We start from the raw sequence: 20,771 nt of genomic DNA, 5'->3' as shown, positions 1-20,771 counted from the left end.
GAGGGAGAATTTAGCATGACCAATGCACCTAACCAGCACGTCTATCAGGCTGTGGGAGGAAACCAGAGCACCCGGAGAAAACCCACACAGACACGGGGAGAACTCTGCACAGACAGTGACCCCAGCTGGGAATCGAACCTGGGTCCCTGGCACTGAGGGGGCAGCAGTGCTAACCATGCTGCTGCCCCCTCAGTGCCACGGACCCAGGATCGATTCCCAGCTGGGGTCGCTGTCTGAGCGGAGTTTGCTAACCATGCAGGGACTCTAAGTTCTCATTGCTGGAAAATCTCAGGGAGCCGAGAAGATACAGGGGTACAGAGAAGATGTCAGGGGTAAGTTTTTCACTCAGAGGGTGGTGAGTGAGTGGAATCGGCTGCCGTCGGTGGTGGTGGAGGCGAACTCGATAGGGTCTTTTAAGAGACTTCTGGATGAGTACATGGGGCTTAATAGGATTGAGGGTTATAGGCGAGCTTCGGGGGTAGGGATATGATCGGCCCAACTTGTGGGCCGAAGGGCCTGTTTGTGCTGTAGTTGTTCTACGATACTAAGATCTCAGGATTGAAGACAGCAGCTCCTGATCCTGAGAGTGAGGGAAGTGCACGAGGTAGAGGCAAGCCGTGTAGCAAGTTATTCTTTAGATCGAAGGGGTCTGCAGAGTACAAAGGAGGGAACATGGGGAAAGGAACTATCACGGCTCTCCAGAGGGACAGCATGGACTCAATGGGCTGAATAACCTCTGTGTCGTTTTAAACGTAGGACTCCAATCCTCCTACGGAATAAAATTATGATAATATCGTAAATTTTGAGCTTTTATGTGCCTGAGAGAGGAGGGGGTGGGATCAACCACACTGCATGGTGTTTTCTACTCGTTTTTGGAAGGAATACTAAAAGGTCAGCTGATCAGACAGATAAATCTGCTGAATATAAGAATTGGTGCACTCAACTCAATGCTGTTCTCTGCCTGTCCCTCGCTTCAGCTAAATCAAAGTGGAGTCAGATTTATTTCACCCACAAGCATTTTCAGAGAACTGAACGCCAAGGTCGCCATAATCCCAGGTGACCACAGGCTGCTCTGCCCTTTGAGGGGGAGGACTGACTGGTGGCCATTTAACCCCAGGATCACCACACCTCAGGCGAGGGGCAAGGTCGAGAAGGGGAAGGTGGGTCTTCACAAAATAACCTCAGCTGGTGCGGGAATTGAACCCGCACGGTTGGCCCAACTCTGCATCATCAACCAGCCGTCCAGACCAGAGAGTTTATCTACATTAGGACTTGATACAACCTTCACGTCATGTGGTTTTAACCATCTCTTTTCCCCAACAAGTCAATCCCTGCAGGACGCCCATTGTGGGGGCCCACTCTTTGCTGGCTCGGTGGAAGGCGAGCGACTTACAGCATCAGGTGACTTCTTTCGAGCTCGCTCTTGTCCAAGGCACTGCCGGTCAGGTCAGTCTGATCGAGAGAGTTCGCCTCTGCCTCCTTCGCACTCTCTGCAGGTTCGAACACCTCGTCAGGGTAGGTGGACAACTCTTCAGGGAGGACTCCTTCCTGGCCAAAAGAAATTACAAATTCAAGAGACAAACATCTCAGCGAGGTTAAGACCATTAAATTCTGCTCGTAATCGAGCCATCACTGTTAAACGTGAATTCGGTCATGAGCTGTATACATCCCTCTCTCGTTGGGTTACAAGAGGTTGCCCTTTGCTGCACAATGCCACTAGATGGAGATATTGCAGCATGAGAATGATGAGTTTTGATAGACCGGAGTCTTGTCGCTTCCACGTGTGGACTCAACTCACAATAAACAGCTCATCTCAGGCTTAACCCATTCCGCCCAACTCAGCACCTGAAAAATACTGCTGCTCAAGTAATCTCAAAAAAATCCAGAGCTGTCTCGTGAGGACGTTCCTAATGAAAACTCTCATGGACGAAAAATTATGATCTCTTCAACTGCAAAGCATTATTGAGTTTTCTCTATCTGCTATCATTACCCGGGTTCGATTCCTGGCTTGGGTGACTGTCTGTGTGGAGTTTGCACATTCTCCACGTGTCTGCGTGGGTTTCCTCCGGCTGCTCCGGTTTCTTCCCACACTCCAAAGATGTGCGGGTTAGCTTGATTGGCCATGCTAAATTTCCCCTGAGCTTCGGGGAGATTAGCAGAGTAAATGCGTAGGGTTACGGGAAGAGAGCCGGGGGTTGTGGGGAATCGTTGTTTCTCTGAGCTCAATGGGCCAAATGGCTTTCTGCTGCACTGTTGGGACTCTGTGATAACTAACGATCAAAGAACACTCAGAGCAGTGGTCCAGTGATTAGCATTGCTGCCTCACAGCACCAGGGACCCAGGTTCGATTCCCGGCTTGGGTCTATGCAGAGTCTGCACATTCTCCCCGTGTCTGCATGGGTTTCCTCCGGGTTCTCCGGTTTCCTCACACAAAATCTGAAATGCGCGTCCGTCAAATGGACTGACCGTGCCAAATTCTCTCTCGGCGTATCCCAACAGGCGCTGGAGTGTGGGGATTTTCACAGTAACTTCACTGCAGCGTTAATGCAAGCTGACTTGTGACTGATAGATAAATAGTAAATAAACTTTGGCAATGAGAGTTTCCTCAGCATTCCATTCCGTAGGTTTTCTCTTGTTTATCCAGTCTTGTTTATCCATCATTGTGTATCAAATAAGGACAATATCAGAGCAATGGGGATTCTCTTAAATCATGCTATCTGCACTGGCTAATTAGTATTCAACATTAAACAGTGCAAAGCTGCATGTCATTCTCTAAAGAAACTGATATTCTACAAAGCTGAGAACTGATATATTCTCCTGCAGCTAAACACTGCAAAAAAAATCCAACAAATAGTGAGATTCTGCCTTTCCATATCACGGTTGGAGCACCGCGTCTCTCGATTAAAAAAAACATTGACTATTGCTTTACGATACTTTTCACATGCCTGTTCTCAAGAGAGTGCTGATCTCTCTGTGAAGTCGATGATTCAGCACGCGAACACATTGCAGCAAGCAGGGAGGTGTTCATTCAACGTACAACAGAGATGAGAGGGGGCTTCAAGCTGGAGACCCGAGTGTGACTCACAACTGGGCGCAGACACAGCTCTCCCACACAGGGCACAGTTTGCCAGCATGGCTGGACGACTGGAATACGAAAGACAGGAAAGCTATTGTGGGAATGTTTCCTCCCAGTGTTGTTTACGTGCTTTCAGGCAAGTTTAACCCAGAGTCTGAGAAACAGCACTGATTGTTGGGGGTAATGTTGGCGATGGGAGACGTGAATTGCAGAACAAGTCATGGACACTGTCCCATCATGACTTGTTTTCCCCTTGGAGCAGTCTTGTTACAAATGTGGTTTCCTCTGATCGAGCTGCATCTCCCAGAATTAAAACCTTCTTAAACTCTGAAGGCAGGGTAGCACAGTGGGTTAGCACTGCTGCTTTACAGCTCCAGGGTCCTGGGTTCGATTCCTGGCTCGGGTCACTGTCTGTGTGGAGTTTGCACATTCTCCTCGTGTCTGCGTGGGTTTCCTCCCACAGTCCAAAGATGTGCGGGTTAGGTTGATTGGCCGTGCGAAGAAATTGCCCCTTAGTGTCCAGGGATGCGTCGGTTAGAGGGATTAGTGGGTATAATATGTAGGGACATGGGGATAGGGCCTGGTGGGATTGTGGTCGGTACAGACTCGATGGGCCGAAGGGCCTCTTTCAGCACTGTAGGGTTCTAGGATTCTGATGAAGGAGATAGCAAAGGGCAACGCGATGGCACTGCTGCCTCACAGCACCAGGGACCTGGATTCCCGGCTTGGGTCACTGTCTGTGTGGAGGCTGTACCTTCTCCCCGTGTCTGCATGGGTTTCGTCCGGGTGCTCCGATTTCCTCCCATAGTCCAAAACAAAAACGTGCTGGTTCGGTGGGCTGGCCACGCTAAATTCTGCCTCAGTGTCCCGTGATGTGTAGGTTAGAGGGATTGGCAGGGTAAATGGGCTTGAAAGCCTGGATGGGATTGTGGTTGGTACAGACTTGATGGGCTGAATGGCCTCCTTCTGCACTGTCGGGATTCAAAGTGGAGATAAGCATTCCCAGTTTCAGAGGGGGCTTTTGTCATAGGCAGTCTCAACATGAAATACTACAAGCAGAAATCCACAGTAGGCGAAGCAAATAATTACAACTCAGTGGCCAAGTGACTGAATGGGCTAAAAGTTCATCTTTAGAACTTCAGACTGTCCATTGGGATTCCTAGCCATTCAATTCATTCTTTACTCATTAAAATGAAGCACTGGAGCACAGAGCCCTAACCAGCACCACGAGAAAAGCTCCCAAGCATTGCCAAAGTTCATGCTCAGGCTTTTCTGCTCCAGATTGCCTCAGAAATAATTGGAGCAGGAGACAATGCAGGAAGATTGGCACCGGATCTGCTGCTGGAGTGGCTCAACAACAGAGTGGAACACATCGTGGAAGAGAGAAAGAAAACTAATGCCAGCCCAAAGGGGAATTGATATCGAGACGCAACAGTTTGGCAAAGAACTTGTGCTCGATCACAAATATGGTCAATATCTGAAGGGACTTCACAAGGACATTATCAAGCAGAACCTGACACTCTTCCACAGCCGGAGATATTACGGCCAAAGGCATGCTCAGAGACGAGTTTCACAGAGCATCTTAAAGGATGGGGGGGAGAGGGAAAGAGGCGGAGGGAATTAGCACACTAGTACCTGATCAGTGGCTATCAAATGAGGCATGGTCAAGACAACAGAGGGGCAGATACCTGGGAATGCTGTTGGACTGGGGGATATTATAAAGGTAGGAAGGGGCAAGGCCAAGCATGAGGCAGCACCGTGGTGAGCACTGCTGCCTCTTAGTGCAAGGGGCCCAACTTTGGTTGCCAGCTTGGGTCACTGTCTGTGTGTATTCTGCACATTCTCCCCGTGCCTGCGTGGGTTTCCGCCAGGGCTCCGGTTTCCTACCATCTCCCAAAGATATGTAGTCGAGATGGATTGGCAATGTGAATGGAGGAATTACAAAGATCGGGGAGAGGGCCTGGGTAAGATACTCTGTCAGAGAGTCAGTGCAGACTCAATGGGCCGAAAGGCCTCAGCTGCTCGGTCTCTATGGTACTATGAATTTTACAATTGTGACATTGCTAAGCTGAGAACAATGAAGAGGGATGACGGGAGAATATAGGTCGCTACGCGTTAGCACGTGGATGGTATCGCATTCACTGAGGGGAGAATGTGAGAGGCCAGCCAGGAGAGAGTAGTCGGGTTTCGAGAAGACAGGGGCACGGAGGTGTGTTACACAGCAGAGGACCTGAGGCAGCAATGGAAGCAGGAGATCTCAGAGAGTGGAAACAAATGATCTCAGTGATGGTTTGAACATACGGTTAGAGGCCCAACGTGTGATCAACTACGACACCAAAGTTGTAAACGGTCTGGTTCGGCCTCACACAATGGCCGAGGGGTGGGATGGGTCTGGTCGCTAGTAAATGGAGCTGGCGACAGGAGCCAGAATAATATTTAACTGGGGCTAATTTCAGTAATGGATGTTGGATAATAGAGAGGTTACAGCAGTGGGGAAGTTGAGGTACAGCCACGTACATGAGAGGTAAGGTTGTGTTGACAGATGAGATTGCAGAGTGGGCAGCACTCAGATGAGAAACAGAAAGGGGCTATGGAGGACACCTGAGCTAATGGCTTAAGACGAGGAACAGAAGCTAATGAAGGTGATTCTCTCGAACCAGCCGAGAGCAGGCCCACTCAGCAGAACAACAGTGCAGAAGGATGGTAGGGTCAAACCCAGTCAGAGGCTACAGACAGGATGAAGAGCGAACATTTGTCACTTTGATAAGAACTGTTTAAACACTGGAGCAGGGTCGGACACCTGGTTGAAGGGATCCATTGGGATCAGGCGAGTGTTGTCAAGGAACAGAGGGATCAAGGGTTGATGTTTTGAGGAGAGGGTTCACCATCTGAGGGCAGGGAACCAGTAGCAACGTCACTGAACGTAGGGGGCCGGGGAGGGAGACTGGGTGGGCCAGCAGTTTCCTAGAATCAGACAGTACAGGAGGACCATTCGGCCCGTCGAGTCTGCATCGACCACAATCCCTCTTGAGTGGGAAATCCCTCCAGTTTCGTGGGAAAATTGTTCAGGAAGCAGGAAGTGGCTTTTGAGGACAAGATGAGCTGGGGAGAGATTCCGAGGGGAGACAAATCCAAGTTCTGGATTAGGAGAGTGGGGGTCTTTGGGGAAGTCTGGCTCCGTGAGCTCGAGTATGGAAGGGAAGTGACAGAGGCAGCTGTTGGATGTACCCAAACGTCGGAAGAAATAAATTGTAGGAGGTGAGAGTGGAGGAACAAGGGGAAAGAGATGTATGAAGACAGTTTGCAATTGAGAAGGTGAGTTGCAGGTTACTGTCGCGGTCCAGGGTGATCCTGGAATAGTGAGCAGTTTTGGCCATCTAGGGAAATAGATTTAAGGGTTATTTTTTAGAATGTGGTTCAAAGGAGGAAACAACAAGACTGCTGCATTGTACTAAGTTTTCCTGTGTGGAGTATTTGATTTATTATGGTCATAATGGGATTGAAAGTTATAGATCGGCCTGGTAGGTATGGATTTGATCGGCGCAACTTGTGGGCCGAAGGGCCTGTTTGTGCTGTAGTGTTCTATGTTCTTTTTATTAGTAGACAATGAAAAGTATTGTTTCTTGCGTGCTATACAAAGCGTACCGTTCATAGAGAAGGAAAGGAGAGAGTGCAGAATGTAGTGTTACAGTCATAGCCAGGGATGTCGAGAAAGATCAACTTAAATGTGAGGTAGGTCCATTCAAAAGTTTGATTGCAACAGGGAAGAAGCTGTTCTTGAGTCGGTTGTTGCATGATCTCAGATTTTGTATCCACTGCCCAACAGAATAAAGTGGAAGAGAGAATGTCCGAGGTGCGTGGGGGTCCTTGATTATGCTGGCTGCTTTTCCAAGGCAGCGGCAAGACAAGACAGTGGCAATGGATGGGCAGCTGGTTTGTGTGATGGACTGGCCTTCGTTCACGACCCCTTGTAGTGTCTCGTATTTGCGGAAAAGCATCTCTGACTCATTGAGAAAGAAATAAACGGGGGTTGGGGGCGGGAAATCTAGATTGTGGCCTAATGCATGAGATCGGCTGAAGAGACCGTTGAACTCACAATATTAAAACTTGATGCTAGCCATGGCAGTTCCCTGCGGTCAGCAATTCGGGCCTGAGGCCTGCACTGAGCCCGTGTGCGGAGCCTGGCGTGTGGGGAGACTCCGCACAAGCTGGGCAGAAGATCCAGCTTTCTCTGCAGATTGGGAGACCGTTCATTACGTGGCTACACCGCTTGTTCCAGACACGCACAGCCCATTTCAAGTCAACTCTCTACACTCAAGACATCTCAGGAGAGATTGCCATTTTGTTCAAACCTAACGTATGCTTCAATTCTTCGGAACAATCCGAAATAGGCTTTCCTCGAGCAGGGGGGAAAATAGATCAGGGGGCAAGGTTAGAACAGGGAACTTTCCGAGCAACAATGCTGGGATCTGCAGCGTGCGCGCGCGACGGAATCTCACCCTCGCAAAAAATGAGGTATCCAGCTCATCCGGGAAGTCCACAGTGTCGTCTTCCATAAAACTGGGTGGGTTAAAACTGCGTCTCTGAGCTCGCCGTGTCGAACTTTCCCTGAGAGAGCGGCCCTGGAAAGGAGAGAGGGAACCTCGTGAGTAACACAGCCGAACCTCACGGCTTCTGCACAACAGGAAGATCCCACCTGTAGACATCAGCGCCGAGGTAACGAATATCGTAGCATCCCTACAGTGCAGGAGGCAGCCATTCAGCCCATCGAGCCTGCACCAACAACCCCATCCAGCCCCTTTCCCTGTAACACCACGTATTTACCCTCTTGTCCTCCTGACACTCGGGGCAATTTAGCATGGCCAATCCATCCAACATCTTTGGAGTGTGGGAGGAAACCGGAGCACCCGGAGCAAACCCACGCAGACACGGGGAGAATGTGCAAACTCCACACAGACCGGGGCTGGTCCCTGGAGCTGCGAGGCAGCAGTGCTCACCACTGTGCCGCCCATGGTCAAAGGCGTGCATTTACAGAGCGCCTTTCATTGCCTCAGGACACCCCCAAACATGCTTCACAGCCGATAGAGGACTTTTTTTGTTGAAGTCAACTCATTTTTGAATTGTCGGAAACTGGGCAATTTACGCCCAGAAAGCTCCCAGAGAACAGCAATGTGATCATCTGTTTTTGTGCTGTTGATTGTGGGATAAATATCAGCCAGGACACCAGGAATAACTTGCCACAAAAACAGAAAAATGCTGGAAAACCCCAGCAGGTCTGACAGCACGAGTGGAGAGAGAGAGAGAGAGAGAATAGAGCCAATGTTTCGAGTCCAGATGACCCTTTGTCAGCTTTCATCATCTACATTTGAAATATTGGCTGTACTCTCTCTCTCTCTCTCTACAGATGCTGTCAGATCGACTGAGATTTTCCAGCATTTTTCTGTTTCACATTCCAGCATCCACACTACTCATCTTAGGGATAACTTCCTGCTATTCCGCAAAATCATGCCACAGGACCTTTCATACTCAGCTGAAAGACTACGCGGATTTGAATCCTAGAAACCCCACAGTGCAGAAAGAGGCCATTCAGCCCATCAAGTCTGCACCGACCACAATCCCATCCAGGCCCTACCCCCATATCCCTACGTGTATTACCCGCTAATCCCTCTCACTGACACAAATCAGGAACACTATGCATCAATTTTAGCATGGCCAATCAACCTAACCCGCACATCTTTGGACTGTGGGAGGAAACCGGAGCACCCGGAGGAAACCCACGCAGACACGAGGAGAATGTGCAAACTCCACACAGACAGTGACCCGAGCAGGGAATCGAACCCGGGTCCCTGGAGCTGTGAGGCAGCAGTGCTAACCCACTGTGCTACCGTGCCGCCCACCATTTGGTTTAATATCTTAACTGAAAGAAGTCACCTCCATCAGTACAGCGCTCCCCAGCACTGGAGTATTGGACTTGGTTTTTGACTTCAAGGACTGTAATGGGACTTGATGCCATGACCTCCGACAGAGAGATGGGAATGTTACCGACCCAGCCCCAGTCTAACTTGCATTTGATATTTATTGGTCACATTCAAATCTATGAACATCAATCAATCCTTTCTGTAAAATATTAGATTATTAATGGATAATCTTGATGAAGCTACAATGTAAAAGATGTATTTTGTCATAAAGGCAAATGTACGAATCTGTGCACCTAATCACAGTATTTTCATTTTATTTGAGTGTATGCCCTCACAGCTGTTTTAATCTCGACTGAATTACACCGTTTTATTTCCCCGTAAAGTGAAATTAGTTATATTGCAGGAATAATCAGATACTAATGTACAAGTTAACATCAAACAACAAAAATTAGTTTTAGGATCCACTGATCAAACATTCAAGGATCAAACTCTTATTAATGCAGCACTGGCTCCTGATATATGACAAAGATGAGTAGACCAATCAAAATAGAATCATAGAATGCCAACAGTGCAGAAGGAGGCCATTTGGCCCATCAAGTCTGCACCGAATCACGCCCAGGTTTACCCCGTAATCCCATGTAGAGCTTGGGGCATTAACGGACTAATCAGCATGGTCCATAAACTGAACCCGCACATCTTTGGACAGTGGGAGGAAACCAGAGCACCTGGAGGAAACCCATGCAGACACAGGGGGGAATGTGCAAACTCCACACAGACACTGATACAAGCCGGGTCCCTGTAACTGCACAGCAGACAGTGATAGTCACTGAGCTGTCGTGTTGCCTGTCAGTTGGTCCAGTTTAAGCGTACACTAACGGACGTGAAGCACTAGGCAACTCTCGAAGCTACGCCCAAGAGCAACCCTCGCATGACCCACCATGTGTGTGCCCCTTGTCAGCCAACAAGGCAGCCTCTGAACTGCTATAACCTCAGTATGTTCCGGTCAATGGCAACCCCCAGGACTTTAAGAAACAGCAGTGTCAAAAAATGGTGTGAGAATAGCTGGTATGTTATTTGGCAGCCAAGCTCTTTGATAGCTTTTCAATGTTAAATATTTGGGTATACAACAATTAGTGGGAACAACAGTCCATTTTTATTAACTGACCCCAAATGTATGATGATATGGGGGCAGATAGATAAGCCTACTTAGCTTTTGGTGTAATCAATTATCCTCCTCCTCCGCCTCAGTTGGAAACCACCCCCAATATTAGTTCATTGATCATTGTCATTTCTCCCCCAACTCTCCCAGCTTTCACTGGGGTATGGCTATAAAGCCCTGAGCAGTCCTCACCATGTTCAACTCTTGCAACTCGGGCAACATTGTCTACCTGATATGTTGCAAGAAAGGATGTCCCGAAGCATGGTACATTGGGGAGACCGTGCAGACGCTACGACAACGGATGAATGAACATTGCTCGACAGTCACCAGGCAAGACTGTTCCCTTCCTGTTGGCGAACACTTCAGTGGTCACGGGCATTCAGCCTCTGACCTTCGGGTAAGCATTCTCCAAGGCGGCCTTCAGGACACACGACAGCGCAGAGTCGCTGAGCAGAGACTGATAGCCAAGTTCCGCACACATGAGGACGGTCTCAACAGGGACCTTGGGTTCATGTCGCACTATCTGTAACCCCCGTGACTTGCCTGGGTTTGCAAAACCTCACTCACTGTACTGTCTGGAGACAATACACATCTCTTTAACCTGTGATCAGTGCTCCTTCCACTCGCATTGTCGGCCACTTTAAGACTTGAACAGCAGGTTAGGCGTGAAGATTTGCATTCTAATCAGTAATCTGTAAACTCTCTGTGCTTTATACGCTCTGTCTGAGGCCAGAACTCTCCATTCACCTGACGAAGGGACAAACCCGAAAGTTTGTGAGTTTACTATCGGTTGGACTTAAACCTGGTGTTGTCAGACTTTTTACCATGTTCAACTGCACAGACAGTGTGCACCAACAGTTCAGCCTGATCACATTTCTACCCAACAACATTGTGGGTTTCTGGATGAGTTATTCTACACTAAGTTTTCAGCAGCAGCAACAAGTAACGTGTGTAGCCATAGGTATTCAGGAACAATATTATCTCCTGCTTGGGGTGAAGATTTGCATCTTTGGCACAGTCACCATTTCCAGGAGGAGGACCTGAGCAAGACAGTAGCTTGTGTCGTCAAGGTACAGTTAAACCCTCAACAATAAGAACATAAGAACATAAGAAATAGGAGCAGGAGTCGGCCAACTAGCCCTTCGAGCCTGCCCCGCCATTCAATAAGATCATGGCTGATCTGTTGTGGCTCAGTTCCACTTTCCCGCCCTCTCCCCATAACCCTTAATCCCCTCTCTTATCAAGAACCCATCAACCCGCTTCTTAAAAATATTTAGCGAGGCAGCCTCCACCACTTCAACGGGCAGAGAATTCCAGAGATTCACCACCCTTTGAGTGAAGAAGTTCCTCCTCAACTCCGTTCTAAACCGCACCCCCTTATCCTGAGGCTGTGCCCCCTAGTCCTACTGTCCTTTCTGAGCGGGAAGAGTCTCTCCACCTCTATCCTATCCATCCCATTCATCATCTTATACGTCTCAATGAGATCTCCCCTCATTCTTCTAAACTCTAACGAGTACAAGCCTAGTTTATTCAGCCTCTCCTCATAGCTCAATCCCCTCAACTCCGGTATCAGCCTAGTAAACCTCCTCTGCACTCCCTCCAAGGCCAAAATATCCTTGCGCAGGTGCGGCGCCCAAAACTGCACACAGTACTCCAGCTGCGGCCTCACCAATGCCCTATACAGCTGCAGCAAGACCTCCCTGCTTTTATATTCAATCCCCCTCGCTTCAATACTTCAATGCTTTCCACCCCACGCGACAGCCATAGCATCAGAGGCTTGGACGGAGGGAAATTCGTTGAGTGTGTTCAGGGGGAATTTCTCATTCAGTACACGGATGGCCCAACTGGAGAGAGGGCAAAACTTGACCTCCTCTTGGGAAATAAGGAAGGGCAGGTGACAGAAGTGTGACTGAGGAATCACTTTGAAACCAATGACCATAATTCCACGAGTTTCAAGATATGGAGGACAATTGGTCTGGGCCAAAAGTTAGAATTCTAAATTTCAGTAGGGGAGCAGTTCGGGAACAGTGACCACAATTCAGTAAGTTTTAAGGTACTGATGGATAAAGGTAAGTATTGTCCTCAAGTTAAGGTGCTAAACTGGGGGAAGGCTAATTATAACAATATTGGGCAGAAACTGAAGAATATAAATTGGGGACAGATGTTTGAGGGCAAATCAACATCTGGCATGTGGGAGGCTTTCAAGTTTTAAATTGAGACGGGTTCAGGACTGACACATTCCTCGAAGGATGAAGGATAAGTATGGCAAGTTTTGGGAACTTTGGATAACGAGAGATATTGCGGGCCGAGGCAAAGAGAAAAAGGAAGCTTTTGTCAAAGCTAGGAGGCTGGGAACAAACAAAGCAAGTGTGGAATACAAGGAGAATAGAAAGAAACTTAAGCAAGGAGTAAAAAAGGCTGAAAGGGGTCATGAGAAAGCATTGGCCAGTAGGATTAAGGAAAACCCCAAGGCTTTTTAGACATACATAAAGAGCAAGAGGGTAGCCAGGGAAAGGGTTGGCCCACTCAGGGACAAGGGAGGGAATCTATGCATGGAGCCAGAGGAAATGGGTAGTATTAAATGAGTACTTTACATCAGTATTCACCAGAGAGAAGGACTTGCTGGATGGTGAGTCTGGGAAAGGATGTGTAGATAGTTTGAGTCATGTTGAGATCAGATTAGAGGGATGTGGGGGTCGGGCCTGGGTGAGATTGTGGTTGGTGCAGAATCGATGGGCCGAATGGCCCCTTTCTGTACTGTAGGGATTCTACTCAATGCAAAGGATCTGCCCTGAGGACAATCACTACCACTTGCACAATTCCCGAAGTCAAAAGGACACAGATTTGAATAGTGCTGAGGGCAACCATTTGTCCATTCAGTGTCAGATCTGGGCCAGGATTCTCCTATCCCATCCTCGACTGGAATTCTAGGGGGGCGGGGGGGGGGTGGCACACCACGGAAAGGTCCATTCAAGTCATGCGGGAATCTCTAGTTTTCAGGCTAGTGCGGCCGGTGAATCTCACCCCCTGGTTGAGCCACATGAACACAATCAAGACCTACTTAAATTCCGGGATCTTTCTGGAATTCTAAAACCAACCCCATTTTTGCCTGTACTGTAAACCACTCTTCCCCCCGCCATCCCCTTCACACTTACCCTGAGCAGTGCATGTGTGAAGCTCATGGACTCTTTGTCACTAAGATTTGCGTGGTCCAATTAGCTGACTCTGCCACTTGCCTCCCTCTTACTCGCCCGCCTTGCCAAACTTCCTCCAAGGTTGCCTTCCACTCTGCCCTATCTCTGAACTCACTTCTTTCTCTGTTTCCCTCTCTGAGCTCAGCTTGTGCACAAGAGCCACCAACCTCTACTTGACCCTATTCTCAATCAACCTGGTCTGAGGCCTACATGTGACTTGACACCCACAGCAATGCGGTTGACTCTGAACTGCCCCCACAAGGGCAATTAGGGAAAGACAAGAAATGCGGGCCCAGCTGGCGTCACCCAAGTCCAATGAATAAATTAAAAAAAGACACTCCACCAAGCCAGGGGAGTGCAGGAGAGCATGACAAGAGCAACGTCAGGTACGTCAACCTGTTGACATGCGCCAGAGAGCCCCGGTTCAGTTCGGGCCTTGGGTGACTATCTCTGTGGGGCTTGCACATTGTCTCCATGGGCTTCCTCCGGGTGTTCCAGTTTCTTCCCACCGTCCAAAGATGTGCGTGTCAGGTTGATTGGCCATGCTAAATTGCTCCTTAGTGTCACGGGAACGAGCAGGGTAAATATGTGGGGCTTCCAGGGATGGGGCCTGGGTGGGATTGTGGTCGGTGCAGACTCAATGGGCTGAATGGCCTCCTTCTGCACTGTCGGGATTCTATGATTCTGAAAATGCGCCGTTTCTCTGTCCTGCTGCTCAGCGGAATGTCATCTAAGAAACCACATTCACACAAAGTGTCAGGCAATGACCAACAAGAGGGAATCTAATCAGCTCCCCACAACATTCAATGGCATTACCAGCACCAAATCTCCCACTAACATCATCCTGGGAGGTTACTATTGACCAGAAACTGAACTGGACTAGCCGTATAAATAGTGTGGCTACAAGAACAGGTCAAAGACAGGAAATTTTGAAGCAAGTAACTCATCTCCGGATTTCCCAGAGCCTGTCCACTATCGATAAGACATGAGTGTGATGGAATAATCTCCACTTGCCTGGATGGGTGCAGATCCAACAAGAAGCTTGACACCATTCAGGATAAAGTAGCTTGCATGATTGATACCCCTTCCATTATCTCTCTCCACCACTGACCAACAGTGTACCTTCTACACGATGCACTGCAGGATCTCATGGGGGCTCCTTCCAAACCCACGACCACAACCATCGAGAAGGACAAGACCAGCAGACAGCTGAAAGCACCACCGCCTGCAAGTTCCCCTTCAAGTCACTCACCATGCTGACTTGGAAATATATCGCTGTTTCTTCATCTGTCGCTGGGTGGAAATGCTGGAAAGTCCCTCCCTCACAGCATTGTGGGTGTATCTGCACCTCAGGTACTGCAGCAGTTCAGGAAGGTAGCTCAATGGATATTCTGGAGCAAATAACTCGCCTCCTAAGCCTGCCTACCCTCTGAAGGTACAAGCCAGGAGTGCGATGGAATACTGTCCACTTGGCCGGATGAGTGCAGCTCCAACAACACTCAAGGAACTCAATACCATCCATGATAAAGTAGCCTGTATGAGTGCAAACCCTTCCACTATTGACCGACAAGGTGCACTGGAGCATCTCAGTGAAGCTCATTCCACATCCCTGGTTCTTGAACATTCTCATTTACCTACATTTTTAAATTCTCACTGATCATCCCTCCATGATCTTGTCCCTCCCTATTCTTTATCCTCTTCCAGCCCCACAATCCTCCCACGTATCGACCTGATCTAATTCCAGTCTCTTGTGCCTCCTCCATTCCGAGTGCTCCCGGATTGGTGGCTGTGTGGCCAAAGTTCAGGAACTCCCGAAAACTCTTTCCGTCTTTCAGATGCTCGGAACAGACCTGCTGCACCAACCCTTAGGCCGCCTGACTTTTAAGGGGGTGTCTTGACAAATACATGAATAGGAAGGGAACAGAGAGATATGGTCCCTGGAAGGGTTAGGGGGGGGTTTTAGTTCAGTTGGGCAGCTTGGTCAGTACAGGCTTGGAGGGCTGAAGGGCCTGTTCCTGTGCCATAATTTTCTTTGTTTGGTCTTTGTCCCAACACCTCCTTAGCTGGCTCCATTTCACGTTTTGTTTGGCACCTGGAACAAACTGCCAGAGGCAGTAGTAGAGGCGGGGACAATTTCGTCTCTTAAAGAGCGTTTAGACAGTTACATGGCTAAGATGAAGGGATGTGGGCCAAATGCGGGCAATTGGGATTAGCTTAGTAATTAAAGAAAAAGGGGAGCACGGATAAGTTGGGCCAAAGGGCCTGTTTCCGTGCTGTAAACCTCTCCGACTCTGAGACACATTTGCCAAGCGTGGAACATTTTATTGCATTAAAGGTGCTATTCAGATACAAGTTGCTCTCATTTTTAATGATTAAAAACTGAGTTCAGAACTCCATTCAGCTTGGAACGTAGGGGATCAGTATTTCGCTGTTTCCTTGCAAGCACTCAAATTTTATGCTCCTTTGCCAAGAGATGGTTTTATTGACAATCTGAACCGACTTTTCGAATGAACAGCAAACTCCATTCTAGATTTTATCCTGGGCTGTAGTCAAGTTCAACTTGCCCCCATAACTCAAGCTTTGTGATCTCGGAATTTTAATTCAAGTGTTGGAAAGTCCCACTGGGTGATGCGACGAGAGCCCAAACGTGGGAGGTCAGATTCACTTATAGATAACAGCTCGGCAAGCACTTAGCGACTCTTCTGGTTGGCCTCACACACGTTGTAACAAGTGTTGTGCTATACTCTATGCTATTGTTGGCACAATTCTGGTGCAGACAGCACGTGACAGAATGAGTTCTTTCTCTCTCAAAAATCCAGGCAATAAATTAGCCGGGGAACCAGAAATGAGATTAAGTAAATGGTTGAATGGATGTTTAATTAAATAGCACAAGGACAGTTAAGGGTAAAGGTCCACCAATGAATACCAAAATATTATTAATCAAATCGTTGAACATAACAGTCCAGTTTCAAGCATAAAGTTTATTTATTAGTGTCACAAGTCGGCTTACATTAACACTGCAATGGAGTCGTCACTGTGAAAATCCCCTCGTCGCCACACTCTGGCATCTATTCGGGTAGACTGAGGGAGAATTTATCATGGTCAATCCACTTAACCCTAACATCTTTGGACAGAGGGAGGAAACCCATGCAGACAAAGAACAGTACAGCACAGGAAACAGGCCCTTCGGCCCTCCAAGCCTGTGCCGCTCATTGGTCCAACGGGACCATTTGTTTGTATCCCTCCATTCCCAGTCTGCTCGTGTGACTATCCAGATAAATCTTAAACGATCCCAGCATGTCCACCTCCACCACCCTACTTGGCAGCGCATTCCAGGCCCCCACCACCCTCTGTGTAAAATACGTCCCTCTGATATCCGAGTTATACCTCGCCCCTCTCACCTTGAGCCTGTGACCCCTCGTGATCGTCACCTCTGACCTGGGAAAAAGCTTCCTACTGTTCACCCTATCTACACCCTTCATAACTTTGTACACCTCTATTAGGTCTCCCCTCATTCTCGGTCTTTCCAGGGAGAACAACCCCAGTTTACCCAATCTCTCCTCATAGCTAAGACCCTCCATACCAGGCAACATCCTGGTAAACCTCCTCTGCACTCTCTCTAAAGCCTCCACGTCCTTCCGATAGTGTGGCGACCAGAACTGGACGCAGTACTCCAAATGTGGCCAAACCAACGTTCTATACAGCTGCAACATCAGACTCCAGCTTTTATACTCTATACCCCGTCCTATAAAGGCAAGCATGCCACATGCCTTCTTCACCACCTTCTACACCTTTGCTGCCACCTTCAAGGATTTGTGGACTTGCACACCCAGGTCCCTCTGTGTTTCTATACTCTTGATGGTTTGATGGACAAAGGGAGAATGTGTAGACTCCGGATAGATTGTGACCCAAGGCCAGAACCGAACCCGGGTCCCTGACGCTGAGAGGCAGCAGTGTGAAACACCCCAAATCCTCATTGCAATAATTCCTTCAACATGTAATGAATAGATTGACAGAACTACCCAGGGTTACTACTTGGGCTTCAACGTTCTGCCTGAGTGCTCCAAAGATAATAACAGATTTAAAGTTAGTCCACAAAGCAATATTGAACAAGTCTATTCAACTGGCAACGTGTGTGTCTGAGATGCACCATGAAGCTGTTTGCTTACACAACCAGAAGGCATGAGGCTAAAGCTGTGAAGTATTTTTTGAGGTGACATCTGAATTTGATAAAATACTTCAATGCAACCACTGTATGGAAATGTAGCAACATTTAAAAGAAAATAATCAGAATATTACCACTACATCAGTGTCAGTACTATTAGTTAGAATTAGAATCATAAGGCTCAAATTCTCCTGTCTCGCCTGCCTCGGGAATGGGAGCAGGCAACACAGAAAATTTGGCAGATCATTTCAAGGTTTGTTGAGCTTGGTGGGATTTTCCAGTCTTGGGGTGTGTGCGGCTGGAGAATCATTCCCCTTGTTTGAGATTTTGTACTTCCACTTGTATCGGTTTGAGATAGACAGTGACTTGGGTCGTACAACACTTTGGTTAGTTTGTCACGTCCAGAGGTGTAGGGGTTAGGTTGATTGGCCATGCTGAATTGACCCTGGGGTCGAGGGATTAGCAGTGTAAGTATGTGGGGGTTCTGGGAATAGGGTATTGCGGTCAGTGCAGACTTCATGGGCTGGATGGCCGCCTTCTGCACTGTAGGGATTCTATATCGAAGCACGACTCTTTGCAAAGGGTTTTTGGGTCATTCTGCTCTTCACCTACCTTCACCAGGGCTGCTGCTGCCCTGAAACTCATCTTAGCCACAGACTCCCTCTTCCTCCGTTTCGGAATGCGGTTGTATCCAGAGCGGGAACTGGTGAAGGAGCACAGGGATGCGGCGCCAGGAGTGATTGGAGTGTGCGGGACACTGTAGCCATCGCCATCATCAGGCATTCGAAACGCCCTCCCTCTGGCGAGCGGGTCGACAATCTGCACGGAGTCACAAAGCAAAGAGGAGGATTAAAACCTGCAGGTCAGCTTATTTGGGGTGAGTTGAGAGACAGACAAATACACCCGTCAGGAGAAAGATACAAAAGTCGCGGTCACGTACGAACCGGAGAACAACTTATTCCCTGTTGCTGTTAGATTTTACATAGAATAGTAGAACCCGATAGTGCAGAAGGAGGCCATTCGATCCAACCAGTCTGCATCGATCGCAATCCCACCAAGGGCCTATCCCCATATCCCCATGCATTTACCCTAGCTAGTCCCCCTGACACTAAGGGGCAATTTAGCATGGCCAATCCACCTAACCAGCACATCTTTGGACTGTGGGAGGAAACCAGAGCAAGCAGAGGAAACCCATGCAGACATGGGGAGAATGGGCAAACTCCAAACAGACAGTGATCCAAGCCGGGAATCGAACCCGGCGGCACTGTGAGGCAGCACTGACAACCAGTGTTGGGCCTGCGCTCATTGGAGTTTCGATGGGCCTGTACTCGTTGGAGTTTAGAAGGCTGAGGGGGGATCTTATGGACACTTACAAGATAATGAAGGGGATTGAAAGGATAGAGGTAGAGAGATTCTTTCCACTTACAAAGGAAAACAGAACTAGAGGGCACAGCCTCAAAATAAGGGGGGGGGAGGCAGTTTAGAACAGAGTTGAGGAGGAACTTCTTCACTCAAAGGGTAAAGGGTGGTAAGTCTCTGGCATTCTCTGCCCATTGAAGTGGTGGAGGCTACCTCGTTGAATATATTTAAGTCACGGGTAGATAGGTTTCTGATAGACAGGGAATTAAGGGTTCTGGGGAGAAAGTGGAACTGATCCACTTCAGATCAGCCATGATCTTATTGAATGGCGGGGCAGGCTCAAAGGGCTAGATGGCCTACTCCTGCTCCTATTTCTTATGTTATGTTAACCACTATGGCACCATGCTGCCCTGAATAGACCCACCATATATGAAGCTGATCTTTCTCTACATCCTGTCAGTAACTGCAAAACTATATTCTGCACCTTGTCCTTTCCTTCTCCCTGATGTATGGTACGCTTTATCTGTATAATGCGCAAGAAACAATCCTTTTCACCGTATCCCAATATGTGCGACAATAGTAAATCAAATTAATTAAATTGCAAACCAGGCAGGATCTCACTTCGACTGAAAATTGGCAGCACTAGTGTCCTGGTATTTGAATTCTTTAGAGAATTCTAATGTACTTCCTGACTGCATTTCAATGACACACTCATGGCCTGTGACTGACTGCCGAAACGATGCTAAAACTCTCCACGTTCACCATCACTGACAGAACCATCTGTGCAGGTGGAGTTAAACGTGGAAACCTCCAAGTTACCATCAATGACTCCTTGTTCCACCGCAGCTGCTCCTGAAAATCTGGGCTCTTGTTTCAAAGCTACTGGAGTGAAACACTGAAGCCAAGATATATTACAGGTAAGACATCCCTGGGGTAGGTTTGAAACTTCTGTCTATTCCAGGGCATCTTTCCAACAGCCCCAGTCTAACATCTCAGGCTTTCATCAAAACTTCTTCCCTTTATGGTTTGTGACTCAAACTCCCCATCGTGCTGAATATGCAAAGAACCCGATTACCGGAAGGAAAAGAGTTTCATTGAGAACTCCTGTGCACAGAGCTCAAACTGCCCCTTTAACTTCTAGCAGGCTCCAGTTCTGCCCAGGTCAATTCCTTGCTTGATAGTTTACCCGCTTCTCGTTACTGTCAACAGAAATGGGAAGCAAGTTGAGCTACAACTGGTGTGATGTCTGGTGGATGCCAACATTTTCTGGGCCCTACCTCTTTTTCTGACAACTGTATGGGAGGCAGAAAGTGCAAGAACCTACTGAATGGGTGGAAAATGAGAGAAAGACCAAAGAAACCATTTCCTAAAAAGATAATGGCAGCTTTGCCTTGCCTTGCCAGTTAAGGGTGAATCAAAGACCAGTCTCTCTCAGTCTCCAACGAATGAAATATCCGACAAGAAGCCTACGAGAATATTAAAGTGCAATGGGTTGAATTTTTTCCTATTTCATATTAAGGCCAATACACTAAGTAAACCAATACTGCAATGATACCAATCTCTCCCCAAATTATTTTGCGCTTGGTCTTTTCTGGACCAAAAAAAGTACCAATATTCATTACTCATAAAATGCAAACCAACTTACATAAGGATAGATGCCAAAATAGGCCATTTACGCTCCACACAGACCTCTTCCTGGCCCCTCTTAATCAAACCATTCCAGCATATCCTTCGCTTCGTTTATCTACCCCATCTTGCTTCCACTAATTGCCTGCATATTCTGTTCGCCCACGTAATTGTCAAAATGCTTTTTACAAGACAAAATTGTCCCCGTCCCTACTAGGACCTCTGGCGTCTTGCTCCAGACACTCATTCCTAAATTTCTTCTTCCATTATCGCA

At 48.0% G+C, this 20,771-nt stretch overlaps 1 protein-coding gene across 4 annotated transcripts in view; it reads right to left on the bottom strand.

The window, feature by feature from the left end:
• The window catches only part of rhbdf1a (rhomboid 5 homolog 1a (Drosophila)), a 163,150-nt gene that overhangs the window by 47,142 nt on the left and 95,237 nt on the right, over window positions 1-20,771 (bottom strand). For all 4 annotated transcript variants that reach the window (XM_080206281.1, XM_080206282.1, XM_080206284.1 and 1 more), the window contains 3 exons: window positions 18,125-18,331; window positions 7,576-7,698; window positions 1,394-1,548 (listed from right to left, as the gene is read on the bottom strand). In XM_080206281.1, the coding sequence (XP_080062407.1) occupies window positions 1,394-1,548; window positions 7,576-7,698; window positions 18,125-18,331 (485 nt within the window). The remainder of the gene's footprint in view (window positions 1-1,393; window positions 1,549-7,575; window positions 7,699-18,124; window positions 18,332-20,771) is intronic.

Source organism: Carcharhinus amblyrhynchos, chromosome 18 (genome assembly GCF_965287045.1).
Source record: "Carcharhinus amblyrhynchos chromosome 18, sCarAmb.v2.hapA, whole genome shotgun sequence".
NCBI classification, from domain to species: Eukaryota; Metazoa; Chordata; class Chondrichthyes; order Carcharhiniformes; family Carcharhinidae; genus Carcharhinus; species Carcharhinus amblyrhynchos.
This window is presented reverse-complemented; position numbering and strand designations above follow the sequence as displayed.